Raw genomic sequence first — 25,157 nt, 5'->3', positions numbered from 1 at the left:
CATTCCTAATTCAGACCACGGGGTAGGTCCGAGCCACCGTAACCTGACTTGGGTTGAGAAGACTTTGCTTCTCTCCCTCCTGTCGTTTCCCACCGACGAGCAGAGCACAGGGTGTCCTGGGGGGTGCGGGTCCTTCTGTTCTTCTTCATTTAATGAAAAAGACCTCAGATAATTGAAATATCAGCAAAGAAAAACTTCTTTAAAAGCTTTATAAACGGAGAGAAAAATAGCAGTCTGGAAGCCTTATGCCTCCCAGGCCCGTGCCTATTGATTGTTTTCTTTGATATTCCGCGTGGTACATAGGCCCTGAAAATGATACAATTAACATTTGGAAGCAGTTAATCTCTAGCGGAGCTTGTCGGCAGCAATTAGCATGCCGTTGTGTCTCTACCGCCCGTCAAAACAAACGCCTGAGATCCCCCTGGGCAAATTGTGCCTTCAGTTTCCATATTAGAGCCATATATACGTGCGTGTCTCATGCATGATTTAACTGGTTATTGATTCCACTGCCAGAGCAGCTCAGCTGGGTGACACCCTGGCAGCAGTGGCCGTGCCCGGAGCTCTGCTAAACGTGCTGCGACAGGCGCTTGGCATGGCCACGGTCTGCATAAATGCGTTAGAGCCAGGAAGAAATGGCCAGTGCCTCAAAGCCGGCGTGTTCCCTTACAAATAGGGTGGGACGGACACCCGGGCCCTCAGGGGGCTTCACCGGTTGTGGGGGCTGGGGGTTGGAGGCTCTGTGCAGTGTCCACCCGGGACTTTCCTAGCGCACAGAGGGAAAAGCGCGGTGCAGAAGCCAGCAGGGCTCAGTACCCTCTCCAAAGGCTGTATTCTGCTCATGGTCAGATTTGCCCGGCGACCCCATAGGAACCTCTTTGCTGTGGAAAATGGAAGTTGTCTGAGCGTACACCTTGCTCAGGGAAGGGGTTTGTTCTGCCCTGGCACCTGCGACTTGCAGATGGTTACTGATACAGAGTTCAGCCAAGTGCAAAGATATGACATTCACCACGTAGTCATGCAGGACAGCTGCAATTATAATGGCATCTTGCTTGTTATAATGACAGGGGCTCTGCTTTGACATGGAAGGGTGAAGGTCAGGATATTTGACTTGGGAGGGTGAAGGTCAGGATATTTGACTCTGAGAGGGTGGTGATCAGTCCCTGCGGCAGTGCTGAAACCCCCTGTTTCTCCATTTCACAGGCCAACCTTAGAGCCATGATCTCTTCTGAGAAGCAGATGACACAGCTGATGAGCTCCATTGACGAGGCCTTAGCAGAGGTGGCCAGAGTGGAGGAGACCTTGGAGATCTGTGATGAGTTACTGGGAAGCATAAAGCAGCAGATGGACCACATCCACCAGGAAAACTCCTTGCTAGATCGCATTGTTTCCAACAAGACAAGGCTGATGGATGAGATCCTCTTCCTCACGGTACATGAATTTGCAAAGACATAAATCTTCAGCCTGTTGAATCTGTCAGAAAAAAAAACTTTCAGTGAGCCCAAACACTCCGAAAACTGTTATCTGGCTGCAAAGGCTACAGAGCTTTTCTGGCCTGGAAATGAGAGACTTTGTTGCCTTGATAATATAAGGACAACCACATGGCTGGGATGGACTGCTGGTGGACCAGCAGCAGCCACGGTGTGCGGTACCCTCGCTGCGGTCCAGGGCTGTAAGAGGGGTCCCCGAAGGTCCTTTCCGTGGGCAAGATGAGCCTCAGATAACGTAACGCCTTCCAAACGCAGCTCTGCCGCCTTTCCCTTGGGATGCTGTGGTCTGCCTTTCACTAGCAGCTTTGGGACCTTCTTCTTACTCCCTCCGAGGCCGGTGGGGCAGTGCTTTTACCCTTGCACCCGGAGCACTGAGATCCTCCCAACCTTGTGCCTTCCAGGCATCCCTATGTCTGAGTTGTGGGATTTCTTGTGAGAAGCAATTGCCACGGAGGATAGCTGCTTTCTTCATCCCTCCAGGCGGTAGCTTTCAGTTTGTATTTTTGTACTAGGGAAAACCAGCTCTCATTAGTAGGTAATTGCCATTTCAATAGCCAATAATCATTACCCAGGAATACGAAAGCACAGTACTTAACGAGCAATTAGAGCCGGAGCACACAACACCGGCCCCTGGTCAAAGCAACTGCCCTCAGCACTGATAACCTGACACAAAGAGAAGCCGCTGGGGACTCGGAGTGGGTCCTGGGGCAAACTACACATCCACCATGGGAGAAGCGTTCTGGGCACTCCCTGTTGTCCTGGAAACGCTGTTTGTCCAGGGGATCTCTTGTTTCTCTTCCTACTTTCCACAGATGGAAGTTTCCCCATTTTCTCTCCTTTGCTTTATTTTTTTTTTATTCTTTTTTCCCCGCCCTTGAAAGTAACTTAACTTTTATGTCCGTGGCTGCCATCAGCTGTGTGCTTTGTGCATATCAGCCTCTCTCCGCATCCATGGTGGAATAAGGAGTTTTTTCTGCAGTACCTCACAGCCACAGAGACACCGGGGCAGGGGACAGCACAGCCAGTGGAAAGACTCTTGATGAGCTCTGGGAATATGGGAAATTATTTACAAACATAGGATAGCATAAAAGCGAGAGCTGTGCTGTAATAGCACAGCTAATCCTCCCTTCCACTGCTTATGGTGACCTCTACGCCATTGACCTTTTCATTTCTGAGTAGCTCAAGCTGCAGTTTCCTTAGCTTTTCCTTTCTCCTCTCCATCGCTTTGCTGCCAGCAGTGATCCCAGAGGTGCTGGTCCTTTGGAAACTCGTACCGAGGTTTGCCAGGGCTTCCTCTGGGACTGCTGCGGTAGTTACTCTGCAGACCTTTGTTTATGGTGGGGATAGAGCAGCATGGTCCTCTTGATGGACACATGCAGCCTGAAGGTAGCGCTTGGCTATTTCAAGCCAGCACCCTTCTGGATGGGGTGAGAAAGGATGAGAAGCTGGACGGGCTTGTACCTGCGCTTTTCTGGCTTTGTTTGCAGACCCGCCTCGACCTCAGCAGGGAACACTGTGATGCCTTGAGCCGGGCGGATCTTTCCAGCCCCAGCAGAGTGAAAGCCTGCATTGCTGCAGCAGAGGCTTTATCTGGCTGCATGAACATCCAAGTCCAGCCCGGTGAGTAGAGAGCAGAGATTTATGCCTGCAGACAGCAGAGCCACCGGCTCATCCATGACCTGTGCTGCTCGCCCAGCACCATTCCGTGCTGTCCAGCCTCCGCAGGTGCCCCCGAACCCCTGAAGGTGTTCCCAGGAGTTAGCTCTCACCCTTGCTGGGCAGCCCTGAAGGCTGCCTGGGCAAAGGGGAAAAGAAATAGAAGGCAGGCACGTCTTTGTGAAGCTCGGCGGCAGCAGCACTGAGCTGGGGTGTAAGGTGCAGAGCTACAAACACTATTTCCCTGCAGCGCACACGGAGCTGGGAGCTGGGGAAACAGGCTTGAAGGGTCAGTTTTCTTCTGGAAATATTGCTGAAGCTTTCAAAGTCTTCAGCAGCTTCGCCTAGACTCACAGTTAAGCAGGGCTGGGAAAGCCAATGTAACGTTACCTCGGAACATCCGTGGAGAAAAATGCCTGGCGGGGGGGTTGCTCCGTTCCTGGAGAAATCGAATCCATTGCAAAGGGCCGAGCTGAGGCACCCACACTCCCCCAGCAGGTCTGCAGGCACCTCCCTCTGGACCAGGCACTGGCTGGTCCGGTTTACATTAAAGTTGAGGCAAACTTATGGCAAGTATCTATACAATCCCTCTAGATACCTGACACAAGGCACCGTTGCCTGCCATCTGTGTACAGCACCTCTCGTAGTTCAGAAAGGAACTGGTGGAAAGACAAGTTTGGAAATTGTGGTCCCTTGGGGCAACCCAGTTGCCTGTACTTGAGCATGGAAAAAAGATAATTCGTTGTAGCAGCATCCACTGTGGGCGTTGTTGGAGACCTGCCGGCGTACAGGGACTTGATCCTGGCATGAAACCCCTTGCTTTCCTTGTGAAGAGACTGGGCGTTTGCCCTCGGCCATCGTTGGACACATGGATGCTTTGCAATTATTTTTTCTTTTAATTTAGACTCCCTCCCTCTCTGTATTTGCTTGGTACCGCAGCAAATCCTCCTCCCTTTGTTGGCTTTTAGGTGGTAGCATTTATCCCAGAACTTGCTCCTTGAAGACCTGTTTTATTTGCCAGTGTGCTGAGTGATGTTTGTCTGCAGCCACGACAGCCCGTGCCGCTCCGTACCGCGATATTCTCTCTTTTTTTCCTCCAGGTTACCGGAAACTGCAGTCTGTGGCTGAGCAGCTGATCATGTTTGAAACACTCAAGCAGAACTTTGAGAACTCTTTCATCAGTCACATTACGGCCATCTTCGAGCTGCAGGTGGGCTTCGCTCTTCATGCGGCAGCTCAAAATCCTGGGAGATTTGAATATTCTGGTAAAATAATACCAGCAATGTAGGGGATGCCACCGCAAGAGGATTCTCCAAAAGTGTCTCCCCGAAGAGGTCTTTTCCCATGCCTTTACCCCGCTGTTCCCCTCCCAGCCCTCTGGCTTGTCTCGCAGGCACACAGAAGAAATCCAGCGGAATTCAGCATCCATCAGGCTATCAGGTTCCTTCCCGCAATGGTCATTAATCCTCTGGCCATGAAGATTTTTGCTTTAGATTTTCTTGTTTTACTTCGGGAGTAGTGGTGTCGTTCATCTGTTTGTAACACAAAATCCCAGGATAAAAGCCAATCCCTTGATCCTTTGACTAACATTTTCAAGCGCTCCTCTTGCAGCTTAAAAGTTGCGGTGGAAATATCTCTGTGGGGAGAAATCTGAAAAAAAAAACGTTACTCTTCCAGATTTCATTTCATGAAGCAAAAAGGAGTGACTCCCAAATCTTTAGCATTAAATCCTTAAATCTTTAGCATTTACTTTCAAGCATTGGCTGTGGGAAGGGAAGTATCTGTCAGGGAACTGAGGGAACTGGGGGATCTCCATCCTTGGAGTATTTCAGACCTTGGCTGGACACATCCCTGAGCAGGGACAGTTTCCAGCATGGTCCTGAACAATGAGCTTTTCTTCTGTGTCTTCTCCTCACCGCTGTGCTTAGCTGGAGCATCCCATATATTACTGGTGGGCCAGCTCACTCCTCTGGGCTCAGAATTGTTCCCACGACACGGGATTAAAACTAGAGTTCAAAGTGATCACGCGTGCTCTGCTTCACCCTTTAAATTTGCTTCTCAAAACATGTTCACAACTGGAAATTCAAGGCCAGTTATGAAGCAATTATTTTCCAGAGCTTTTCAAGACTGTTTTATTTGACTCTTTCTGCCATTTCTGTGGCTTTAGGGCAGCGCTCAGGTCCCTGCTCTTGGTCAGCCTGTTGACAAGCTCTCTGCACCAAGCCACGGACTCCACCATGAGGAACTGGCACCCTACGCCCCGCTCATGGCCTGGCTGAGGAACGCCAACCCGGTTCTGTTCTGTGATCTCCCCAAGGTACGGCTGAAATCCTGAGCAAATATTGCAAACCATCCACCAGGAACAGATTAGTCAAACTGGCCAATTCGTGGTGAGAGCTTGGTTTCACCACACCCCTACCACCCACGAGCTTCCAGCTTTTGGCCCTTCTCGGAGAGTGTCTGGCCAACTTGGCCACAGGATGTTGAACCTCTGTACTTGACAATAAGCAGTCTGGGGCTTGGTGGTGGACATTGTGTTGAAGGAAAAGGTCTGAAATGCTAAAATTTGGTCTTTTTGCTTTCATCTGGCCACTTCTCTACTGAATGAGAGTGATAAGCATTAAATGAATGTGGTTCATCATCTACTTTATTCAACATTGCTTTATTTAAAAGGTTCTAGGGAAGGGGCATCCTAAAGTCCTTGGCCTCTTCTCTTACTAGGGACGTCGTTAAGTGAGCGAGCTGGTTCTTTTTATATCACTGAGGCTTGGTTTCTATTTTTGATGCTGGTTTTTGCCTTTCCGAAGGTCTTACACACCAAAACCAATAGGTCTGCTTCAGTTGCCATCTACTGACTTTCATTTTAAGTGGGCAGCTGCAGAAAAAGCTATGAAATGGGCGCAGTTCAGAGAGAGATGAGATACACCAGGAACTTCTGTGCCTGTCTTGTCTTTGCAGGTCTATGCCCAGAACCTCAGCAGACTCTATGACCGGGAAATCAAAGCCTTTTTTGAACAAGCCAAAACCTCCTTGTTAGGAAGAAGAAAAGGAAGTGAGTGATTTGCGAATATGACTTTCGGGCTGCTGAGCAGTGATTTAGTTGCAAGTGGGTGTCTTCCCCGGGCGTCTTCCCCAGATTTCATGCCGTGAATTTACTTTCTCCTCCACGGCCTGGGTCTGCAGCTGCGCGCGTCTGTACGTGACAAAGCTGACTCTGCCTCACACCAGGCGGCGTTTGCGTGAGCTGTGGCTCCCTGTACGATCCAGTTTTGTTTAGCTGCTTCTCAGAGCTGTAGCTTTTGTGCACCTTCCCTTCGCAGGGCTCGGAAATGATGCACGGGTGGCTGGGATCGTGTCCCGAGGAGCCATAAGAGAGGGGGACGTGGGACTGCCTGGCTGATGCTTGGTCCCTATTTCCTACAAGCAGAGCTGGTGACAGACTCCTCAGACACTCTTTTCCCTGTAAAGAGATGGCGCCAAGCCTGTCCCTGCAGACACGAGCGTATTCATAGCAATATTTGTGAGAGCAGAATGATTTCATAGCGAGCTGACTGTGGGGCTGTGTTGTCCCAAGGTGATAATTTCAACAGAAATCGCTGCATCTGACTCAAAAATATTCCAGCCGGGTGTTTCTGAAGATAAAAAGAGAAACTGATCTGTCTCCTCTGGAAGTTTTTGATTGCGCAGAAGTCACATTTTCCTTCAGCAAAACAAAGCACTGTAATGGAAAGTTCCATGCCAGCCTGGCCCTGCCTGAATGTCAAAAACCACTTCTCATGGTGTGTTTAGTCTATCAGAATGCTAGCGCGGCTCCTTCCAGCTCTGCACCTACTTCATCACTTGTGTCCACATCCCGGAGCCGGAGGATGAAGCCGAGGAGAAGAAATGGGTCTGGTGGCTGCAGGATCCCGGCGAAGGGCTCTGCCTCCCTGCAGAGGCTCTGCTGGCCCCACAGCAGCCATCATAGCAATAGCCCCTGTCCTACCCGGCTGCCCTGATATCTGCCCATCCCTTCTGGGGTGAAGCCCATGCCATCCTTGCGGGGTACCGGGGATGCTTAGGGAGCCTGGGCCGTGGGCAGCTGCAGGGAGCTACCCTGAAGCTCACCAGGCTGCAGGATCAGGCCACTGCACGTGATTTCCACTTCTGTAGCCCTCCAGGGCCCCTTTCTCTCCGTTTCTGAACTGGCCATAAAGGGCAGAGCTCATATCGGGGTGTTTTGCTTTAACCCCCTCCCTGCTCTGCGGAGCTGTGAAGAAGCTGGGGAGTCTCAAGCAGGGACAGAGAGAGCCTGTGCTGGCAGCGACTTGCACAAGGGTGGGAGCAGGACGGTGCCTCTGCTGGCAGCTTTTCCCCTGCTGGAGGTGACAGAAGAAGGTTCCTCCACATCCCAAGCTCTGCGGCTGCGGGCTGGCCCTGCATCCCTCCGGGTGGGAGCTCTCGCTATCGCTTTGTTCTGCATCATGGCAGCTGCAGCAGCTCCCGCCTGGCTGAGGTGAAGGGGAACAGCACGGAGAAGCATGAGTGGAGCCCAGTGCTGGGTCCTCCCACCCCGTCGCTGCACTCCCAGTACTGCCCCAGTCTGTCCCAGTCCAGGCTGGGCCAACAGCAGCAGACGGCAGCGCCCAGATGCTGGTGGCTGTGTCTGAAGAGAAGGACACAGAAGCACTTCTCAGCTCCCGTTTTTGTGTGGGCATCACGGCCATATGAACACATCCACCACCCCTCCCAGCTCCTCCTGCCCAGTGCCAGCTCCCCTGGGACAGACACCAGTCACACGTACCGGGAAAATGGCGTGGGACCACGAGACCAAACCATGATGGGCAGTGCTGGCAGTGTCCCGGTACCTGCAACGGAGCACACAATCCTGAAAAGAAAGAAGGAAAATTTCACATAAATCGTCTTTTGCCACTGGAAAGAAGAGGAGGGAAAAAGGAAAAACACTCAGGCTTTTTCTCCCCACTACTCGTCATTTTCAAAACTGTATCCCCTTTGAAGAAAGAAAGAGACAGTAGAAGCTCAGATACTAATCCTTAATTAAAATGTTCCTTTTTGAAATTTTGCTAGAAATGGAGATAGCAAACACCTCCAGGAAAAATCTTCATCGGAAACGTATTTTTCCGTGCCAGAATGATTTGCCACAGCATGAGGCCAAGAGAGGGAAAAACAGGGATCAGAACCTCCCTGCTACTTCCAGCAGAAAAAGTAGTGACATGATAAAAAGGGTGAAAAATTGAGTTGTATGGGGAAAGTCCATAGGACATTGTTACTCTCTTGTAATTTAAAAACAAGGTAACAGGCAATTAAATCAGAGGGACATGCTGAAAAGAGATGATAGGAAATTATTTGTGTGTAATGCCATTAACCTGTCGTACTTGTTGCTACAAGCTGTCACTGACGCTGGAGGACTCAGGAAGGCCTCTAGCAAGAAGATAACAGGAAAATAAAGTGAGGCGGTAATAATAGTCCCAGGATAATGCTGAAATATGGACTTTCTGAAAAAGGATAGCATTTCATAAAAGCTGTAAAGGAAGACACTTCTCCCATGGGGCTGTTACAACACACGTTGCCACCCGGAATGTCCTCCTCCCTCCTTGGAGCTGCCAGGGACCCAGCAGTGCCGGGGCACTTGGTGCATCGCTCGTTGGATCTGGGCTATCCACCCTTTGAAGGCTTTGGCAGTCCCCACTGCTGCCATCTGGACACCGGGAAGGACACCAAGCAGACGGGGATGGGCTGGTGACCACCCCTCGTGAGGATGGAATGGCCCCGGTGGAGGGCCCCGAGCAGAACAGAGCACCGCTCCTGTGCCTCCTTTCCAGCTCGTCAGAGATGCGGGGCCTGGGGAAAGCTCTCCCGTGTGATTATGGCAGTGGTGTATTGGGACAGGACGCGGCCAGTTCACATGTCTCTCCAGGGCTCGCTTGCTTTTGCCATCGCTGAGCTGCTACGCAGCCGGCGCTGGGGCTCGTCCTTGTGGATGCCCACCACTGCCCACCCTACTTAGGAGAAGGGGTGTGCGCACCCATAAAGCCGTCATTGTCATGAGATGTTCTGGTCAGGACCAATTTGCTCCCAGCTTCCAGGTGTTTTATGCCTCACTCACCCGGGGACCGGCTCACCAGGCAGCTCCTGCACCCAGCCCAGCAGAGAGGGCACACGGCTTCCCTCGCCTGCCGCGGCGGGTAAAACTAACAGCTAAAAAAAGGATAACGTTCCTCTCATACACTGCTCTCCTCCGCGCCTGGACACGGCGTTTCCTGGGGAAACGTGCTCTTTCTCGCTTAAAAATAGGAATTCCTGATAAGAGGTAATGAACGTACCGGCAGCAGGCAAGCCTGGGGAGTTAGCGGCGGGGATGCAAACTCTGATCTGTGGTTTATAAGATAAAGTGATCAAGCCCCATTTCCCGAAGACGGGTGATTGCTTTTTATTTAAACAGAAGGAAATAACAAAGATTGTGTAGAGGATAAAGAGGCCCCGGTTCCTATTTCCAAAGTGATTGATGGGCTCTGAGCAAGGGACTTTAATTCTGCTGGGCAATAGAAAATAAAAACACACAAGTTTTGTCTCCTCCCAGAGAACAGCCGGCTCGTCTCAGAAAGCCATTAAAATGGGGGACATTGCAGGGGCAGAGATGGCTATTTAAGAAGCCTTTTATGAAAAGGGACTTGTTAAATAAAACAATTTAAAAAAAAAGATAGTGTAGGGCATGTGTTGCAGCCAGTCTGCCTGATCCCCTTTTGGAAATGAACTTTGTCTGTCGCTAACGCCTATGTGAGTCCCATAAAATGGGAGTAATTAAAATCCCAGGAGAAAATCCAGTGTCTGTGAAACCCACTGCAGCAATAGAAGGACACCTTGATGTCTACAAGGCCGTTGCTGCACCGTTATAAACCACCAGCCTGGTGCTGGTGTCGCTCCCGTGGCCAGGATGAGATGTGATGAGTTTTGCCGGTGCTGAGGTGTGCTGGCACCGCGCTTTGCTCCCGGGCGTGAGAAGAGGTCTGGGACAGTTAGGAAGCCTCAGGCTCGGTTGGGGATGCTCAGCCCATCATTATGGTGAGCAGGATGCTAAAATTACAGCCACCAACCACATCGCTGTAGAGTGCCATTACTAATAGAGGGAATTTTTAGAAAATTGTACCCATGGAGCTTCTGCCAGCTGCAGAAAGGTGCCTTCCCTGGAGCTTGGGGTGCCACCAACTGAGATTCACCTTCCTGCCCCTGAAGAACCTGGGACAAAGCAGGAGGGAGAGCATGACGTCCCTCCGGGGGTGAGGGTGACCTCTTGGCTCAGCAGAGTCAGCAGCACCCCAGCAACGCACGCACGGGTCCTTCTGCCGAAGGAGCCTGGCAGCAATGGGCCCTGAAAGGGAGCACGGCCTCTCCCAGCTGCCGGGGAACCTCTGCAGACCCCTGCTGAAATGTTTTCTGCAAAATCGGTTGGTCTCCGGCTGTTTCGCGGGGAAGGTTTGGCTTTGATGAAGTTCTGCGGGAGCCTCATCCAAGGTCTTCCCTGATGTTTCACCCGCTCAGTGCTCCCCGGCGTGAGCCGCTGCGTGGATGAAAGCCCAGGCTGCAAGGACACTTGCCTGATAACATCCCTCATCCCGCCTTTAAAGTGTCGCAGGCTCGCGCTAGCTCGCCGTGCCTCTTTCTTTCTACTGATTACCCTGGCAGTGAATTTTTAGGGTTGAGTCCCTGCCCTCACAAAGGATTATTTATGTTGATCGCTTCTAAATATACCACCTGGTGATTTATTGCCGTGTTTCAGCGTTATGGGAGAGTTCAGAAGGCAAAACCCAAGTGGTTTACAATTAATTGTGAGCCAATAATTAAGTCTTTTCTCCTCATTTTCCCGTTCCCTTTTCCACACTAAAATTTACAGGCTTGTTAAATTCTTTCCTGCTTGCTATGGGGAGATATTTTTTCCTGGTTTTGCCACTTCCCAGCAAATGAAATTATCATCGCCCATTGCATAAGGCTGGGAAAAAGATTATGAAGCAGCTTATTAATTTTCTCCATGGTTTTAGCAAGGCTGAGGTTGCGAGCAGGGCTGTCTGTCATCTCTCATCCCTGCTCAGCGTGTAGGACATCTGACAGCGCGTAGGACATCTGACAAATCCTTTCCAAAGGTAAAAGCCCTGCAGGTAGTGGCTCGAATAAGACTATTTCGGATGTTATGGGAACTGGAGAGCTGTCCTGACTCACCCCGGGCCTCTGGGGTTAATGGAATGATACCAACTTTTAGAATTAATTAGGAAATAATATGGATGTTTCCCCACTGGTTTCTTTCAGTGAGTATAATAGTGTTTTTGCAATGCACATTTCAAAGAAATTTTTCAACTTTTCCACAAAAGCCAAGCACCCAGTGAAAACACTGTGGCAAAAACTGCTAATGTTTCAGAAGTATACTAATTTCCAGGCGAACGTTTATCATTTTAGGCGGCTAGTTTTTGAAAAAAGCCAACCCTCTCCCCTGTATGGATATTGTTTTATGGCTGTTTACCATCAAAACTAAGCAAGAAACATCTTTCCTGAAATGTTTCTGCCGATTTATGCTCTTTTCACCTAGGATTTTTCACTCCCCAGTCCTCAAGAGTTAGTACTAAGCACTAAATAGCACAGGGGTAAACATCACAGACGCTGAAATAAAAAAAGGGTGATGAAAAAGAGAGAGAGATGGATGAGAAGGCAGACAAAAAAAATGAGAACAAACCCTGCATCCCCTCTATATCTGACTCCAACAGGAAAAGGCCAATTCACACATAAGATCAGGCGTAAAAAGAGACATTTAAATCTGTTAAAATGATCAAAGGAGCTGGAGAGGACAAGTGGGATGGAGACGTCTAACCACCTACCAACATACCGTGCGTGCAGGTCTTCAGGAAAGCTTAGAGAAGCCGATGGCGATGGGGAGCAGGCAGCAGTATCGATGGAGTCTCCCTGGGAGCAGAGAAGGTCAGGAGGACACACCGGACAAAGGCAACGTTATCAAGGTAAGCAGCTGAGGTCTCCCAAAGGGCTCACATGTCCCAGGGGGGCTGTGCCAGTGCTGCAACCCATCCTGTGGACCTTCCTCTGGTTCTGGGTACCTGGAGGAGAAGCAGAGATGTTCTGCGCTGCTGACCTGGCTTAGACGTCACTTCAGGTGGACATGGACATCTACTCCGGTGTCCTCAGCATGTGCTAGAAGGGTTTTCTAACATGTCGGATGGTTTCTAAGCAGATGTTGGAGCAGGTGCTGAGAGAGCTGCAGCCCCTTTGCACCGCGGAGCAGCAATTCATTGAGAAATTCTTCCAGTTAAGCCAGGACCCTGCAAACCTGCAGGTGCTGGAGGTAAGTGTGAGGACTATGTTCCCTCCAGTCCCATTAGCCAGTCCTCCTTCCAGCTTGATACACACCTCAGCAGGCCCAGTGGAGTGGCTGCTTACCTCTATCAGATACCTGAGCTCTCCTGGGGTCTGGTCCTCTATCAGCTGGCAGTGGCGGGGAAGCTCAAGACCTCCTGGTGGCAGAGGAGAATTGAATTGATAGCTCCAGCAAAATCACTGGATCTCTAAGCATTAAACACAGGACTCCAGTACGAGGCAGCAGAAATGAAACCCAGATGTCAAGTTTTCTTCTCTGAGGGAGGGCAAACAGGTCATAATTTCCATCCCATTCTTTCTTGCAGGCATCTGCCACTGGGGGAGGAGAGAGTACGGCACCTCCAGAGGACCCTCCTTGCACCAAGCCTCGGAGCCAGTACGTGGGTGATGAGATACAGCTGGCTGCTCTGATGGGGACATGGTCTAGAGTGTCCTACAGGAACTGCCCGAGCAACAGATGGAGACATTTTTATTCACTCTTGACCATTCTGATGTCTACTAAGTGGTCTCAGGTTTGCACCCTGCACAGCAAAAAAACAGGCGACATCGTAGCTGGGCATGCAGAGAGGCTGAGCAGAACCTACTGGTTGTGCCTCTCCCCAGCACAGCGTCCCTGCTTTAGGGTGGAGCAGAAAGCAAGGTTTATGTTTCATGCAAAACCCTATGTTTTGAGCAGTTTTATTTTCTTATGAGCAATGTCATAAAGTTTCATGTCTACGGAACAGAAATCTTACAAAAAACGTCAGCATGAAAACACTGAAATTTTTCATTTGGCTGGCAGAACAGGACACTTCAATGCCCTCCCACGCGCAGAGATGGTGAAAAGTTGAAAGATGACCCAAGCAAAAACAGGCTCCACTGCGATATAGGCGGCTTTGATCCTTTCTTTAGCTTTGCGCTTGCCTCTGCAGCTGGCCACAGGGCCAGTGCCCCTCCCCATTTTACTACTTACTTGTTTTGTTTTGTTTTTAAGACTAGAAGAACCTACGACCCGGCTGCTGAGTGAGATCTTCAGTTGCCTGGAACCGGAGCTGAGAGGATTTCTAGATGTCTGCAATAAGGTCCACCCATTCGGCTGCTTGCAGGTCCTGGTTACCTTGAATGACTCCGTCTTTGAGATGTGGGGCTTTTCCTCAGCTCTCCCCCCGTCCTTCCTCAACGCTGTCCTGGGCAACATGCTGCTCCTGGCCAAGAGCAGCTTCAACAAATACATTGTGAGTGTCAGTAGGAGTAAGCCCAAACAGACCTGGGTGATGTCTGACCTCTTCCAGAATCTTCTAAACTTCTAACATGGTCTTCATTGAAGGCAGTATGGTTTACTTCAGGCAGGGATCTGGCTCTTTGGTTTTGGGAGGACTAGACCCTTGTTGCATCTACAATTGCGTCTGTGTGAGGGATGTGGGATACAATACACCTAAGTGCCATCTGTGCCTCCTCTTACCAGGATGGTCAAACCAAAGGGGTTTCCCCCATACAGAGTACTGGGAGGCTGCGGGTGCAATGGCAGCATGTCAGATGGTTGGAGCCAAGCTCTCCTACTGGCACAGCAGGACATGCTCTGGGACAAATCGGCAGGGAGGGGACCAGTGGGCAACAGCAGCAAGAGCTCATCAGAATTGGCCAAGGAACCTGGCTCTGAGTCCCCTGAGGTTGAGGGAAGCCACATATTGACATCAAACTGTGTTCGTGCCAAGACCTGGAGCAGCAAGTCTGCTCACGAACCAGCCTGAGAAGGGCAGGACGTGGCAGTGGTGAAGACCTCTGCCCGAGGAGCTGCGGGGGTCTGCGTGGGGGGGTTGCAGCACTGTGTCTGAGCAAAGAACCACATGGCTGGGGAGACCAGGTACGCCAATGCCAGGAGGGCAGCTAGCGCAGCTTCACATCCAGCCTCAAACAAGAAAGCTCACGTGTCATCTTCCTATAGAAGATACTCTAAATGAAGAAAGTAGTACACACGACTGATTACGTTGCTTGTTTTCTGGCCTGTGCCTCAGCGTGACATAAAATAAGGATGGGGCCACATCAGGTCTGAGAGTGCTGTGTCTTGTGTGTTGTTGCCAGGGGACCTTGTGCAAAGACATCGAGGAGGCAAAGATACCCAGCAAGATGAAAGGCGGGATCCTGCCCTCTGTGAGCCGCTTTGAAGAGTTCGTGGACTTCTCGGAGGAGGTGTTCAGGACAGCTCGGCGGAGAGGGGAGCTGGACAAAGCACACCTCCAGCTGGCCGGCAGCGTCTTCAGCAGCAGTGAGTACAAAGGCTGATGGCTGGATGCATCAGTCAGACAAATCATGGAATGGTTTGGGTTGGAAGGGACCTTAAAGATCATTTAGTTTCAAACCTCTGCTGATGAGACAACCTAATCACATGTTTTACTGCCATGAGTGAGAAGGGCCCCCTCTGTTCTGCATGCCCAACGAGCTTCTCAGGCTCTTGCCTTCTCCAGACCAGTTGGCGAGTGTCTGGCAGCATGGTGAGCCATGCCTCCACTCAGCAGGCTGAGCGTGTGCCAGGCCGATGTGCTGCTCTGGCACCCAGGTCAGAAACAGATTTGGACAGGGCTGGACTTGGATGTCTCTGCAACCTTTTGGGTAAACAGTTATTAAACGTCATGACCCCAAAGCTCTGCAAGGCAAGGTGGTTGAAGAGCTAAGCAACCTGTGATGATGCTCTCCGCTGGTGACCTGAGCCTGACGGAGTCTGTGTCTCATCTCCCTCCTGACCCAGCCTGCAGGGTCTTCTCTCCACACCTGATGTGTTCCTTTCTTTTAAGTCAATAGTCTGTCCTCAGCAAACCTGAAGGTGAACACAGATATGGTCATGATGGAAAATTTCCACCACATTCACTGCTTCCTGTGCCAAAAGAAGATCCACTGCCTGGAGGGCAAGAAGAGAGAAGCCAAACAAAGGTATAGCGAGCACATGGAGAAATATGTCATCAAGTACCTGGGCCAGCCGCTGGAGAAGCTCAATGTGAGTACAGGGTAAACTGAGCCTTCCCTGGGTCTCAAAGGGCAAAATCATGAATTAACTAGTGTTCAAATCACCCCACCCCAAATCCAGCCTGGGATTATATTAGTGCGTTGTCACATCCCCAGTGTCCTCACACCTGCTCTGGTCACTTGCTGCTGGGTTTCACCATGCAGCACAGCCCCAGCAGGAGCTGGGCTCAGTAGCATCAGATGTTGGTACCAGCTCTGCAACCCAGCATCCATCCGGCGGCCTGAGGACCCGTTCAACCCCTGCTCTGGGTTGCGTGCCTGCATCTGGCAGATGCTGACTTATTTTTGCACGGCTGCCTGGTCTCATAAGTCTAACACAGCTTCTCGCTTCCCGAGCGGCTGCTTTCTTAACTGAGCTAAGAGCATCTGGCTTTGCTAACGCAAACAGGCATCCCCCTTCCTCCCAGAGACGACGGCTGCTCCCAAGACCCCTCCTCCCTCTGCTCCTTCTCTATTCTCACTGGCCTAAAATGCCTCACAGACTGAGATCAGCTTGAATTATTCATAGGGCCTGTTACTTTCAATTCGTTTCCAGTCTTTGCTGTCAAACATCTTGTAGGTTTGACTGGAAGATCAGCTCGGTGTCTCATGCTACCTGCAGCCCTGCGATGTTAATGGCTTCAAACTCTTCCTCTGTGAGGGAAAGTATAATTTCATTGCTTACAACAAAGCAAAACAAGTAACATATGAAGGTACTTGGGTTGCATTCTGCTCGGGGATTTCCAGAGTCCTGACATGGCCTGCTCTAGCAGACCACATGGCTCTTCAGGTTTGAGCACGGTTGACTAACATCAAGAGAAGTTGCGAAGGGGCCTAAGTAATGTAGGAGCCCATTTCTGGTTTTGAAAACAGCTTATACATTTAAGAACCTCCTTCCCTCTGAAAATCTTTAGGATTTAGGATATTTCTCCACAGCAAAATTGCAGTGAAAGCAATTTTCTGAAAGCAGCTGAGGTTTGTATCTCTGGGGGTTGGCATAGCCCTGAGCTTTCAAGCAACAGCCATGCTCGGGGTGGGACACGTGCTTTTGAAACTCCTCCCTACGGAACAGCCTTTTCTGCTTTCATAAAAAAAATCTTGGAAGAACTGAGGAAACTTGAGTTTTGCTTTACACTTCTGCAGATTCTGGGATCCCCCAGGCCCACCTCTGGCTCCAAACCCTCTGTAGGTAGCAAAGCTGTATGAAGCACCAAGGAACATGAGTGATTTTTTCCAGCAGTCCCATTGCTCCGTGGTACTGCAACCCTTAGAGATGCCGTTTGCTAAGCAGGGAGGGAAGAGAACTGATGAAATTCCCTATGCCCTGCTTTCCTGGAGGATAAAAAAATCTCCATACTTCATTTCCATTTAATTAGACATGGGAAGGGAACTGAGGAAAGCAATCAGGTTTCTGCCCTGACGCAGGAGTCCACCTTAGGGCAGCTCATCAGTGAATGTCTCCTTGCCTTTCCAGCACTTCTTTGAAGGGGTGAAAGCCCGTGTGGCCCAAGGGGTGAAAGAAGAAGAGGTCAGCTTTCAGCTGGCCTACAGCAAGCAAGAGCTGAGGAAGGTCATTGAAAAATACCCTGGCAAGGAAGTAAAAAGAGCCCTTGAGACCCTCTACAGGAAAATCCACAAGTACCTCTCCCCAGAGGAAAACCTTTTGCCGGTAACTGGAGCGTGATCTGGGTGTAAAGTTATGATGTTTTGCAGGATTCAGGACTGCAAAGCACGTATAGCTGTCACGGGCTGTTGGAAGGTGCTGATGGTCTGTTTTCCCTTAGGTGGTGTGGCATGCTATGGAGCAGGAGTTCATACGTCAGTACCAGGAGTTTGAGGATCTGATCCAACGCTGTTATGCAGGGTCAGGGATTGCCATGGACTTCACCATGGAGGACTTACTGAGCTACTTCAACTCTATCACTCTGTCCCACATGTAGAGGGAACCCTCTCTGGATGTCTGCTGGGAGCCACTCAGGAACCCTTGCCTGCAGCTACACCTCTAAGGAGCTAAACTCCAAACCCTTCCCAAGCTGAAGTTTGATATAATGCGGTCCCATCCTGAACTGGAGCCAAAGTGCCTCCAACTTATTGGTCTTAGGCTAGATCTCCCTTGGGGAAGTGAAGTTCTCAAACCCAAACCACAGCTTCAAGAAACCATTATGCATCTAGTAAAAAAAAAAAAAAAAAAAAAGCCTTCCAAACCTCTGATTTCTGCCAAACCTCACGCGAGTGCTGTACCTCTTCAGTAGACCGCTTCCCAGAGCAGCTAAGTAGCGAAAGACATCTTTTCTCCAGGAACTCTCTCCTGTTTTTCTACTCTCAAATTTCACAGCAAACCCGTGCTAAACAAGAATATTACAACACACTGAGACACCTGGATGTGTGCGGTGTTACTATTTCCAGGTGTCAGAATGTGCACCGTTGCTCTACCAGCTCTTCAGTAGAGACAGATGAAAGTTCAGAGATATTGATGTGAAAAGTTTTATTGCTTTTAGCTGAGAAAGGCTTTACTTACATGCAAAGTGGAGTGGAGCGAATGCTACGGTTCTAGAGATCCAAACTGGTGTCTCAGGGAGTCGCCTGTTCTTACGCCATTGTCTTATGAAGCATCCCATAGCAGTGTCACAACTTGCTAATATATTTTTGTTGTTGAAAATACGGCCTCTGTATCCCATGATGATAACCATGGGGCTAACATACTGACTATTATAACTTTCTCTCTAAAAAACTGAAGAACTTGAACTTCTTGGTTCAGTACAAAATAACAATCGTGACAACATACTGACGGTACAGGGCCAAGGACCAGGATGTCAGTCTATAAACTGAAACCCAGACCAGCAGGGTCATTGGTCAGGTAGGGGCACATCTGGAGCTAGACTAGGGACCAGCACCCCTACACCAAAACTCAGGCATGGAGGAAAGCCCTCGAGAAAAGCTTAAATATGCTCCAGGACACATGGGTGTGGGTGAAAGCCCCGGGTGAGGTTGGTCAAGGCTATTAAGGCCAATTAGTGCCCTCAAAGCCTTCTCAGGTGTTAATGGTTCTGTTACTAGCACCTGTGGGAACAGCTTTGGGAGTTTTAGTAAAGAAAAGACATTAGGATTTTTCCTATGAAAATGAGGTTTGGGAGGTCCACCTGCCACTTGTCCCACTGTCTGCCAGCCCCATTGTGTAGCTATTGAACCTCTTCACCTGGAGTGGACAGGATGTCAGAAATCACCAGGACAGTCAGCTCCTGCATGTCTTGTGGAAATTGGGCTGATAAAAGAGGTGTCGACGGCCTCCTCCAAGTGAGGTCGCAGCATGAGCCGAGCAGCTCTCTGTCCTGCTTGCCCCACTCCAGGCCAGCTGGTACAAGTCTTCTGCAGAGCCTGCAGGAGCGGGCTGTCACCTGTCTTTTGAAAATAAATGCAGTCTGTTTTCCGTAATTACCCTCCGGGCAGATTTATGAGCCTCTTTCCCCATTCGGAACATTGGCCTCCTCTTCTTTTTCTGTTGTTTTGTGTTGAGACCAGTGGCAGTTGCCCCACTGGAAGACTCCTGAGGGACGCCACCCAGGGCAGAACAGCCTTTCACTGGGCTCCGGCTGCGGGATTTCCACCTTGGCTCTGCCTCCTCCAGTGGGGGTAAACCCACAGTGACTTCAACACAAGGAAGGCACGAGAGCGGTGCTGCATGTGCTGGAATGAGCTTGTCTAACCTACTCACCCTCACCGTTGCTGGTTGACAGTAGATTGTAACCCATGGAGTAGCTCTGGGGGAAATTCTGTGGGCCAGCTTGGACAATCAGGGGAGGAAAATCCGAAAAGGATACAGGCGTTTCACTCCCACAGCAACCCACAGATGTTCTTTCCCTTGAAATGAAGTAAAAAACCATTTTCAGCTATTTCCACACATCAGAGATTCTGGTTTTATTTGGCGTGTGGCTGTACCCAGTGGAGCGTGGGCAGCTCGGGTGGAGAAGGTCTAGGCAGAACAATTTTAACACAGAATGTGCTGTGCCTTGAACCACTTGCCCAGCAGCTTTTCCGCAGCCTGAACTACTCCCTCCTTTGGACCCAACTGCCCGGAGAGCTTCACACCTTTCAAAACTCCCTTTTATTCTGGGCAGATTTGTTTTCGAAGATGAAGCAAAAGGAAATCTCTAAATCTGCCTCAGGCCACAGAGGACCCCCCTTGGACACATCTGTTTGCAGGAAGGGGCGTCCAAACGTGCCCAAAGAGGCTCACATCACCCTTGAGCCTCCTTTCCTCTTGCTCCTTGCGACACGTTGGCTGTTAGCATGGCACCCCCAGCTCATACATCTTTCACTTGCGGGAGCTTGCAGCTCTCCCAGGAGCAGCAGGTGCCTCGCAGGGCAATAAGACATCGGTCTGTTGTGCGGTGAAAAATAACCTTGGAGGCAAAGAGGGGAAGAGGCACGTTGCCCACTGCCGGGAAGGGGGGGAGCCTGTGATGGCTGCTTGCAAGAGCTCCTCTTCGCCAGGGATACCCTTGCTTCTTCTTAACGACAAGTCACCCCAGGCTGAGCGCCAACCTCAACCGTGTGCTTTAACGGAGCACATTAACACATCTTTCCTTTGCAAAGGGTGGCTAAAATATCCAAGCTCGTTTTCCGGGGTTTTTCAAGCAACTTTGTGTAGTTGGACTTGCGGGTCCTTCGGGTCAAGGTACATCTTCGCAGGGCGCAGAGCTCCTGTTTCCAGTCTCGTTGCTTCCCCTCCCTCCCCATTCTCCAGTGACGTTGCTGCTCGCACAGCTCGGCTCCGGGCACAGGAAGAGGACGGCCATAAGGGAACCATCCGGCAACGGCTCGCCCAGCTCTTTGTCCTCTCTCGTAGGTACTCAGCCTATTTTTGTCGTCCAATTTCCCTGCACTTGTTCACTGAGGGGTTCGCGTGGGAGGGGGGGGTTGTGCTGGTGAGGTTTGCTGGGCAGGAGGTGGGAGCTGCAGGCTGCGACACGAGGGTCCTGCAACTTGGGAGCACCCAGGAAAACTTCCTGGGCGGGAAGGACTTTGCAGAGGGACTGAGCCCGGGCAGCTCGGAGGTGAGGTTGTTACACACCAAACGCCATCTGCGACAAGGAGGAGCCATGAATTTACGCTGCCTCTGATAATGGCTTCCCTCCGTAACTGGTGCAATCACTGGGCACAGTCCAGGTTTTACGCTGAGCTTGCTCCTGTGGCAGCGGGACTTTGGGATCTCTCCTTGCCAATGATTTCCCATGAACTCTGCTGCAGAATCATGGAATCACAGAAGGGTTTGTGTTGGAAGGGACCTTAAAGGCCACCCAGTGGCACCCCCTGCCCTGGGCAGGGACACCTCCCACCAGCCCAGGTTGCTCCAAGCCCCGTCCAACCTGGCCTTGAACCCCTCCAGGGATGGGGCAGCCACAGCTTCTCTGGGCAACCTGGGCCAGGGGCTCACCCCCCTCACAGCAAACAATTTCTGCCTGAGATCTCATCTCAATCTCCCCTCTTTCAGTTTGAAATCATTACCTTCATTCTATCACTACATGCCCTTGTAAAAAGCTTTCTCATAGGCCCCTTTGGATACTGGAAGGACAATGCCAGAGGATGTGAACCCAACATAAGAGAAAACACCAAGAACCACTGTAAACCCAGGCTGTTGAGTCCCCCATAACCTCACGCTGCATCTCCTCGAACCTCTGGCGTCAGCCTCCCCCTCTGCCTGCTGATGACATCCGGCAGTTTGAAAGCAAATGACAAAGAAAAAAAGGCTTGGTGTTCTGGGCTGTTTTCCTGATTTGTTCCACTTTGTGCTGCATTAGTAGGAGTTTATTTTCCACCTGCGGTTTTTTTTTTCCCCAAGAGGCAGCAGGACTGTCGGGCTTCCCTTGCACAGGGGTATCAGTGGAGAAACTGTTGAGGGTCTCAGAAGAGTCAGTTGTCATCTGTATCAGGATCTGGCGCTTTTTAAGAGTGAGAAGTAAAGGTATCTAAGTAGAGAGCTGTTACTGATTTGAAGGAAACTTGAGTCCATTTGTTGTTGGCGGGCTCGACACAGCCCTCCTAGTTTCCACAGCCACTTGAAATTTTCCACAGCCTTCAGAAATGAAGATAAAATCGACCAAACCCAAAATGAAATGAAAACTTCACAGCCTCCCAAAAGTATCACTCAGGCCACCAAATCCATTTCCCTTGCCCAGCTTGCTGCAAAGGTGCTCCCATGCTCTGGAGAACAGCAGGAAGATCTGCGGCCACTGAGTTAAGCAGCCGGAGCCTGCGTTAAATGTGTTGATGATCAGGGGTTCAGGGATAGCCAGAGCGTCCTTGGAGTTGTCAGAGCAGGACCATCAGGGATGGGGATACGGATGGGGCTGAAGCGAGGCAGAGATGTGACAAGAATGTCACTGAAATATATACAGCACTCTTAATTTTCCTAAAACCGACTTTTCCCTGCCAAGCCACTGTGTCACAGTCCCAGAGCCCTCAGCCATTTGCCCCTTGGGCTGAGTCCCACAGTGCAGCCATGTTGGTGACAAATTCCCATGATCTTGGCACTCATCAGGGCCACAGTCCCTATTTTATGGTCCATGTTTTATTGCTACATTATATAGCCACCAGAAGAGATTTTGTCCCCTTCCTGCAAGGCAATAACACAACACTTCTCCTTGGGGACACCAAGCAGCTGCTTCAGCCCTGGTGTCCTCTTCTCATGGATATATTCTTCCCCCAGAGACGTTTCCTACTGCACTGCCAGGGCGCAGCTCATATTCACTCTCTTTCTTTGCTCCATCTGGATGAGTGTCCGCACCTGGACATGAAGAAGGTTGGAAGGACACCAGAGGGAGTTGGAGGGAAGGATCAGACACATGGTCCATCCTTGGTGCACACAGGTTTTAGTGCATTGGGAGCTCAGCATCTTGGTGACATCAGCCCTCAGCAAGGTCACCCAGGTAGTCCTTCAGATCTGGCCCCAGGGAGGGGCTCTGGCATGCTCGGGTCCCGCCAGAGCAAAGCGGGGGTCTGAGGCCCTTGCAGGGAGGACAATTTATTGCTTCTGTACTTGTGCCACCTGCAGGCCAAAAGAAAACCTGTTTGATCTCCATTCACAGCTGCCTGGACTGTTTCCCTGAGCAGCTGGATGTTCCTAAGCTTCATCTTCTGTGGTTTTGCATGCTAGTTCCCAGCTCTGAGATGTCCTGGAAGGAGGAGTGTCTGAATCCACCCCCATGTTTCATCCAGCGCCTGGACCACCTTGTGTTGACTGTGAAGAGCATTGAGGACACTGTGGCCTTTTATTCCAAAGTGCTGGGCATGGAGGTGGTGACTTTCAAGGTAACATGGGAGACAGGCTCACCTCAGGTCTAGGGGATCTGGAACTGAAGCTCTAGGACAGTGGCTGGACCTTGTGGATCTCATAGGGTCTCTGGAGCATCTCCTTGGAGTGGGGATGGGACGACCAGCATAAGTGGCAGCCCATCAAGCTCTGAGTTTCAACAGAGTCAAGCTGAGTCAGAGGGAAATCCAAATCATGCTGCAGAAGGAGTCAAAGTGAGAAAAAGAGAGTTTCTTTGAAAAACAATTTCTAGGACAGAAGGAGGCGAACCCTCAAACCCACATGTCCTCTAGAGATGTCTGACAGGCTCTGGTTTTGATATTTCCATTGGCAAGGAGAGGAAAAGATGGATAACGTTTTCAGAACATCCCCAACTTTCTCCTGCCCAAGCTTCAGGCCACATGGCCTGTTTTGGATGTACACATTGCACCTTTTTAAATTTTGATCTTATGTCCTTCTCTCCTGCCCCATAGTGGGGCTTAAAAGCAATTGCACTCACATCTCAAGGCTACAGTGAGCCTCAGTTTGTTCTTCAGGTGGGCAGAGATGGCAGGTCAGTGTCCTGCATATCCACGGGGTCGCAGGACTCAGCTGCCACATGAGCCTGCAGAAATCTCCTTGAGGGTCTGCAAGGAAAAGAGATGCCAAAACCTCCTTCCTCACCCTCTTCCCATTGCTTCGTCTTTGTTCCCACGGCAGCGTCAGCCTGTTCATTATTTGTGTGGTTGTCCCACAGGCAGGATGGAGAGTGCCCCAAACTGAAAACGTACATCATTATGGTTTGGAAGCAGCTGCATGTGTCTGTAGGACTTCTTTGGGTCACTCCCCATTTCCAGGGATGTCATGGGAGACTTGCAGTGGCCAGTTCATGTCTTGGGTTGCCACAGCAAGAGCGAAGAGTTAGCAGGTCCCCAGGACTTTTAGGACTACACAGGCGAGTGGATGCTAAAGGCTTCCAGCCCAGTAAGTCTCATTGCACTTTGATTCTTTTCCCTTGGGACAGGGGAATCGCAAAGCTTTACGTTTTGGCAACCAGAAGTTTAACCTACACGAGGCTGGGAAGGAGTTTGAACCCAAGGCTCGGTGCCCGGTCCCCGGCTCTGCAGATATCTGCCTTATCACACAGGTGCCCCTGGACCAGCTGCTGGATCATCTGAAGGTGAGGAAGGTGTAGAGCGTGTACAGGGCAGTGCCACCCTGGGAGGCACAAAGCCAGAGCCTCCCTGTGTCTTGGGGAATGTCAGAATTGTCTCATCCAACGGCTCATGTTTTCAAGGCTGGGGGGAAGAGTTCACATAGACCTGATAAGACTACCGTAAGCATTAAACCCCTGCCCTTATATATATTCCCAGGTCTGTGGGGTGATCGTTGAAGAAGGTCCTGTGGCCAGAACTGGTGCCGTGGGTCCAATAACATCCATCTACTTTCGAGACCCTGATGAGAACCTGATTGAGGTTTCCAGGTACAGCACAGAGGTGACTGCAGTCAATGGAGGGGAACCCTGACCACAACCCATGCTCTGTGTCCCAGCAGGAGACAGGATGCAGAGGCCAGGCTTTTGATGGCCAGTTTCAGCTTCAAGCTTTTATTTTGCAAACCTAGGACAAGTCTCAAATGCCAGCCATAAAAGTAGGGCTGCATGAACCTTGGGAGCTTTCCCAAGGCAGCCTGCTCAGCTCTCACCCCTGGGTGTGAATTTTACTTTTATAAATCACCATCAATGGAGACTTCATGAACTTCTTGGAAGATCCGTCCTGCTGCTGCTGCACTACTCTTGTTGCTACAACGTCTGACACCCCTTTTGCTGCAGTTGAAGCCCCTCATTTCTACACTACCCTCTATGAACATGAAGAACCTGTCATTCCTCTTTCCTCTTAATAGTCACATTTACACAGCTGAAGATTTCTGTCTCCCTTCCTCTCCATTGGCCTGCTTGGCTTGACTCAGGCTGTCCAGCACCGGTGGCTCTCACACCAAGGCAGTGGTTTAAATCCTGCCTGGGAACTGGGAACTTGGTCTCAGTGTCTGACGCAGAAAGCGCTCCTGAGGCAGAAGCTCTGTGCCTCCTACTCAGCTCTGCATAAATAGTCATAGGGTTCCTGTAACCCGGGATGGGAAAGTGCAGAGATGAGATGGCTGCATGGAGGAGAGAGTGTCTAAAGTCAGTGAATTCACCTAGATTTATGCAGGGATGAGGGGGGAATATGGTGCTAACAAGATGCTGGCATCAGGCAGGAAACATCGTCTGGCCCTTGCACCCCAGCCTGGTTGCCCTGTTTTCCCATGAGGCAGCAACAAGGCTTTGCTCTGGCCCTTGTACCAGCTGCACGTGCCTGGCCTGCACCTCCCAG

General features: G+C 50.6%; 2 protein-coding genes across 6 annotated transcripts in view; both read left to right on the top strand.

Annotated features, from left to right (window-relative positions):
• The window catches only part of LOC134521088 (exocyst complex component 1-like), a 32,093-nt gene extending 12,895 nt beyond the window's left edge, over nucleotides 1-19,198 (top strand). For all 5 annotated transcript variants that reach the window (XM_063347189.1, XM_063347185.1, XM_063347188.1 and 2 more), the window contains 13 exons: nucleotides 1,201-1,428; nucleotides 2,975-3,107; nucleotides 4,244-4,353; nucleotides 5,311-5,460; nucleotides 6,102-6,195; nucleotides 12,027-12,145; nucleotides 12,376-12,486; nucleotides 12,824-12,894; nucleotides 13,492-13,732; nucleotides 14,580-14,763; nucleotides 15,290-15,489; nucleotides 16,972-17,166; nucleotides 17,282-19,198. In XM_063347189.1, the coding sequence (XP_063203259.1) occupies nucleotides 1,201-1,428; nucleotides 2,975-3,107; nucleotides 4,244-4,353; nucleotides 5,311-5,460; nucleotides 6,102-6,195; nucleotides 12,027-12,145; nucleotides 12,376-12,486; nucleotides 12,824-12,894; nucleotides 13,492-13,732; nucleotides 14,580-14,763; nucleotides 15,290-15,489; nucleotides 16,972-17,166; nucleotides 17,282-17,437 (1,992 nt within the window). In that variant the 3' untranslated portion in view covers nucleotides 17,438-19,198. The remainder of the gene's footprint in view (nucleotides 1-1,200; nucleotides 1,429-2,974; nucleotides 3,108-4,243; nucleotides 4,354-5,310; nucleotides 5,461-6,101; nucleotides 6,196-12,026; nucleotides 12,146-12,375; nucleotides 12,487-12,823; nucleotides 12,895-13,491; nucleotides 13,733-14,579; nucleotides 14,764-15,289; nucleotides 15,490-16,971; nucleotides 17,167-17,281) is intronic.
• Nucleotides 19,199-22,643: 3,445 nt separating this feature from the next.
• GLOD5 (glyoxalase domain containing 5) lies at nucleotides 22,644-24,635 on the top strand. Its single transcript, XM_063347235.1, has 3 exons — nucleotides 22,644-22,805; nucleotides 23,810-23,965; nucleotides 24,159-24,635. Exons 1-3 carry the CDS (start codon nucleotides 22,644-22,646, stop codon nucleotides 24,309-24,311), a joined length of 471 nt encoding a protein of 156 aa, XP_063203305.1. The 3' UTR covers nucleotides 24,312-24,635.
• Nucleotides 24,636-25,157: the final 522 nt, after the last annotated feature.

The sequence above is a fragment of the Chroicocephalus ridibundus genome, chromosome 9 (genome assembly GCF_963924245.1).
Source record: "Chroicocephalus ridibundus chromosome 9, bChrRid1.1, whole genome shotgun sequence".
Taxonomy (NCBI): domain Eukaryota; kingdom Metazoa; phylum Chordata; class Aves; order Charadriiformes; family Laridae; genus Chroicocephalus; species Chroicocephalus ridibundus.
Note: the sequence above shows the minus strand (reverse complement) of the source record. Positions and strands in the feature narration are given on the sequence as shown.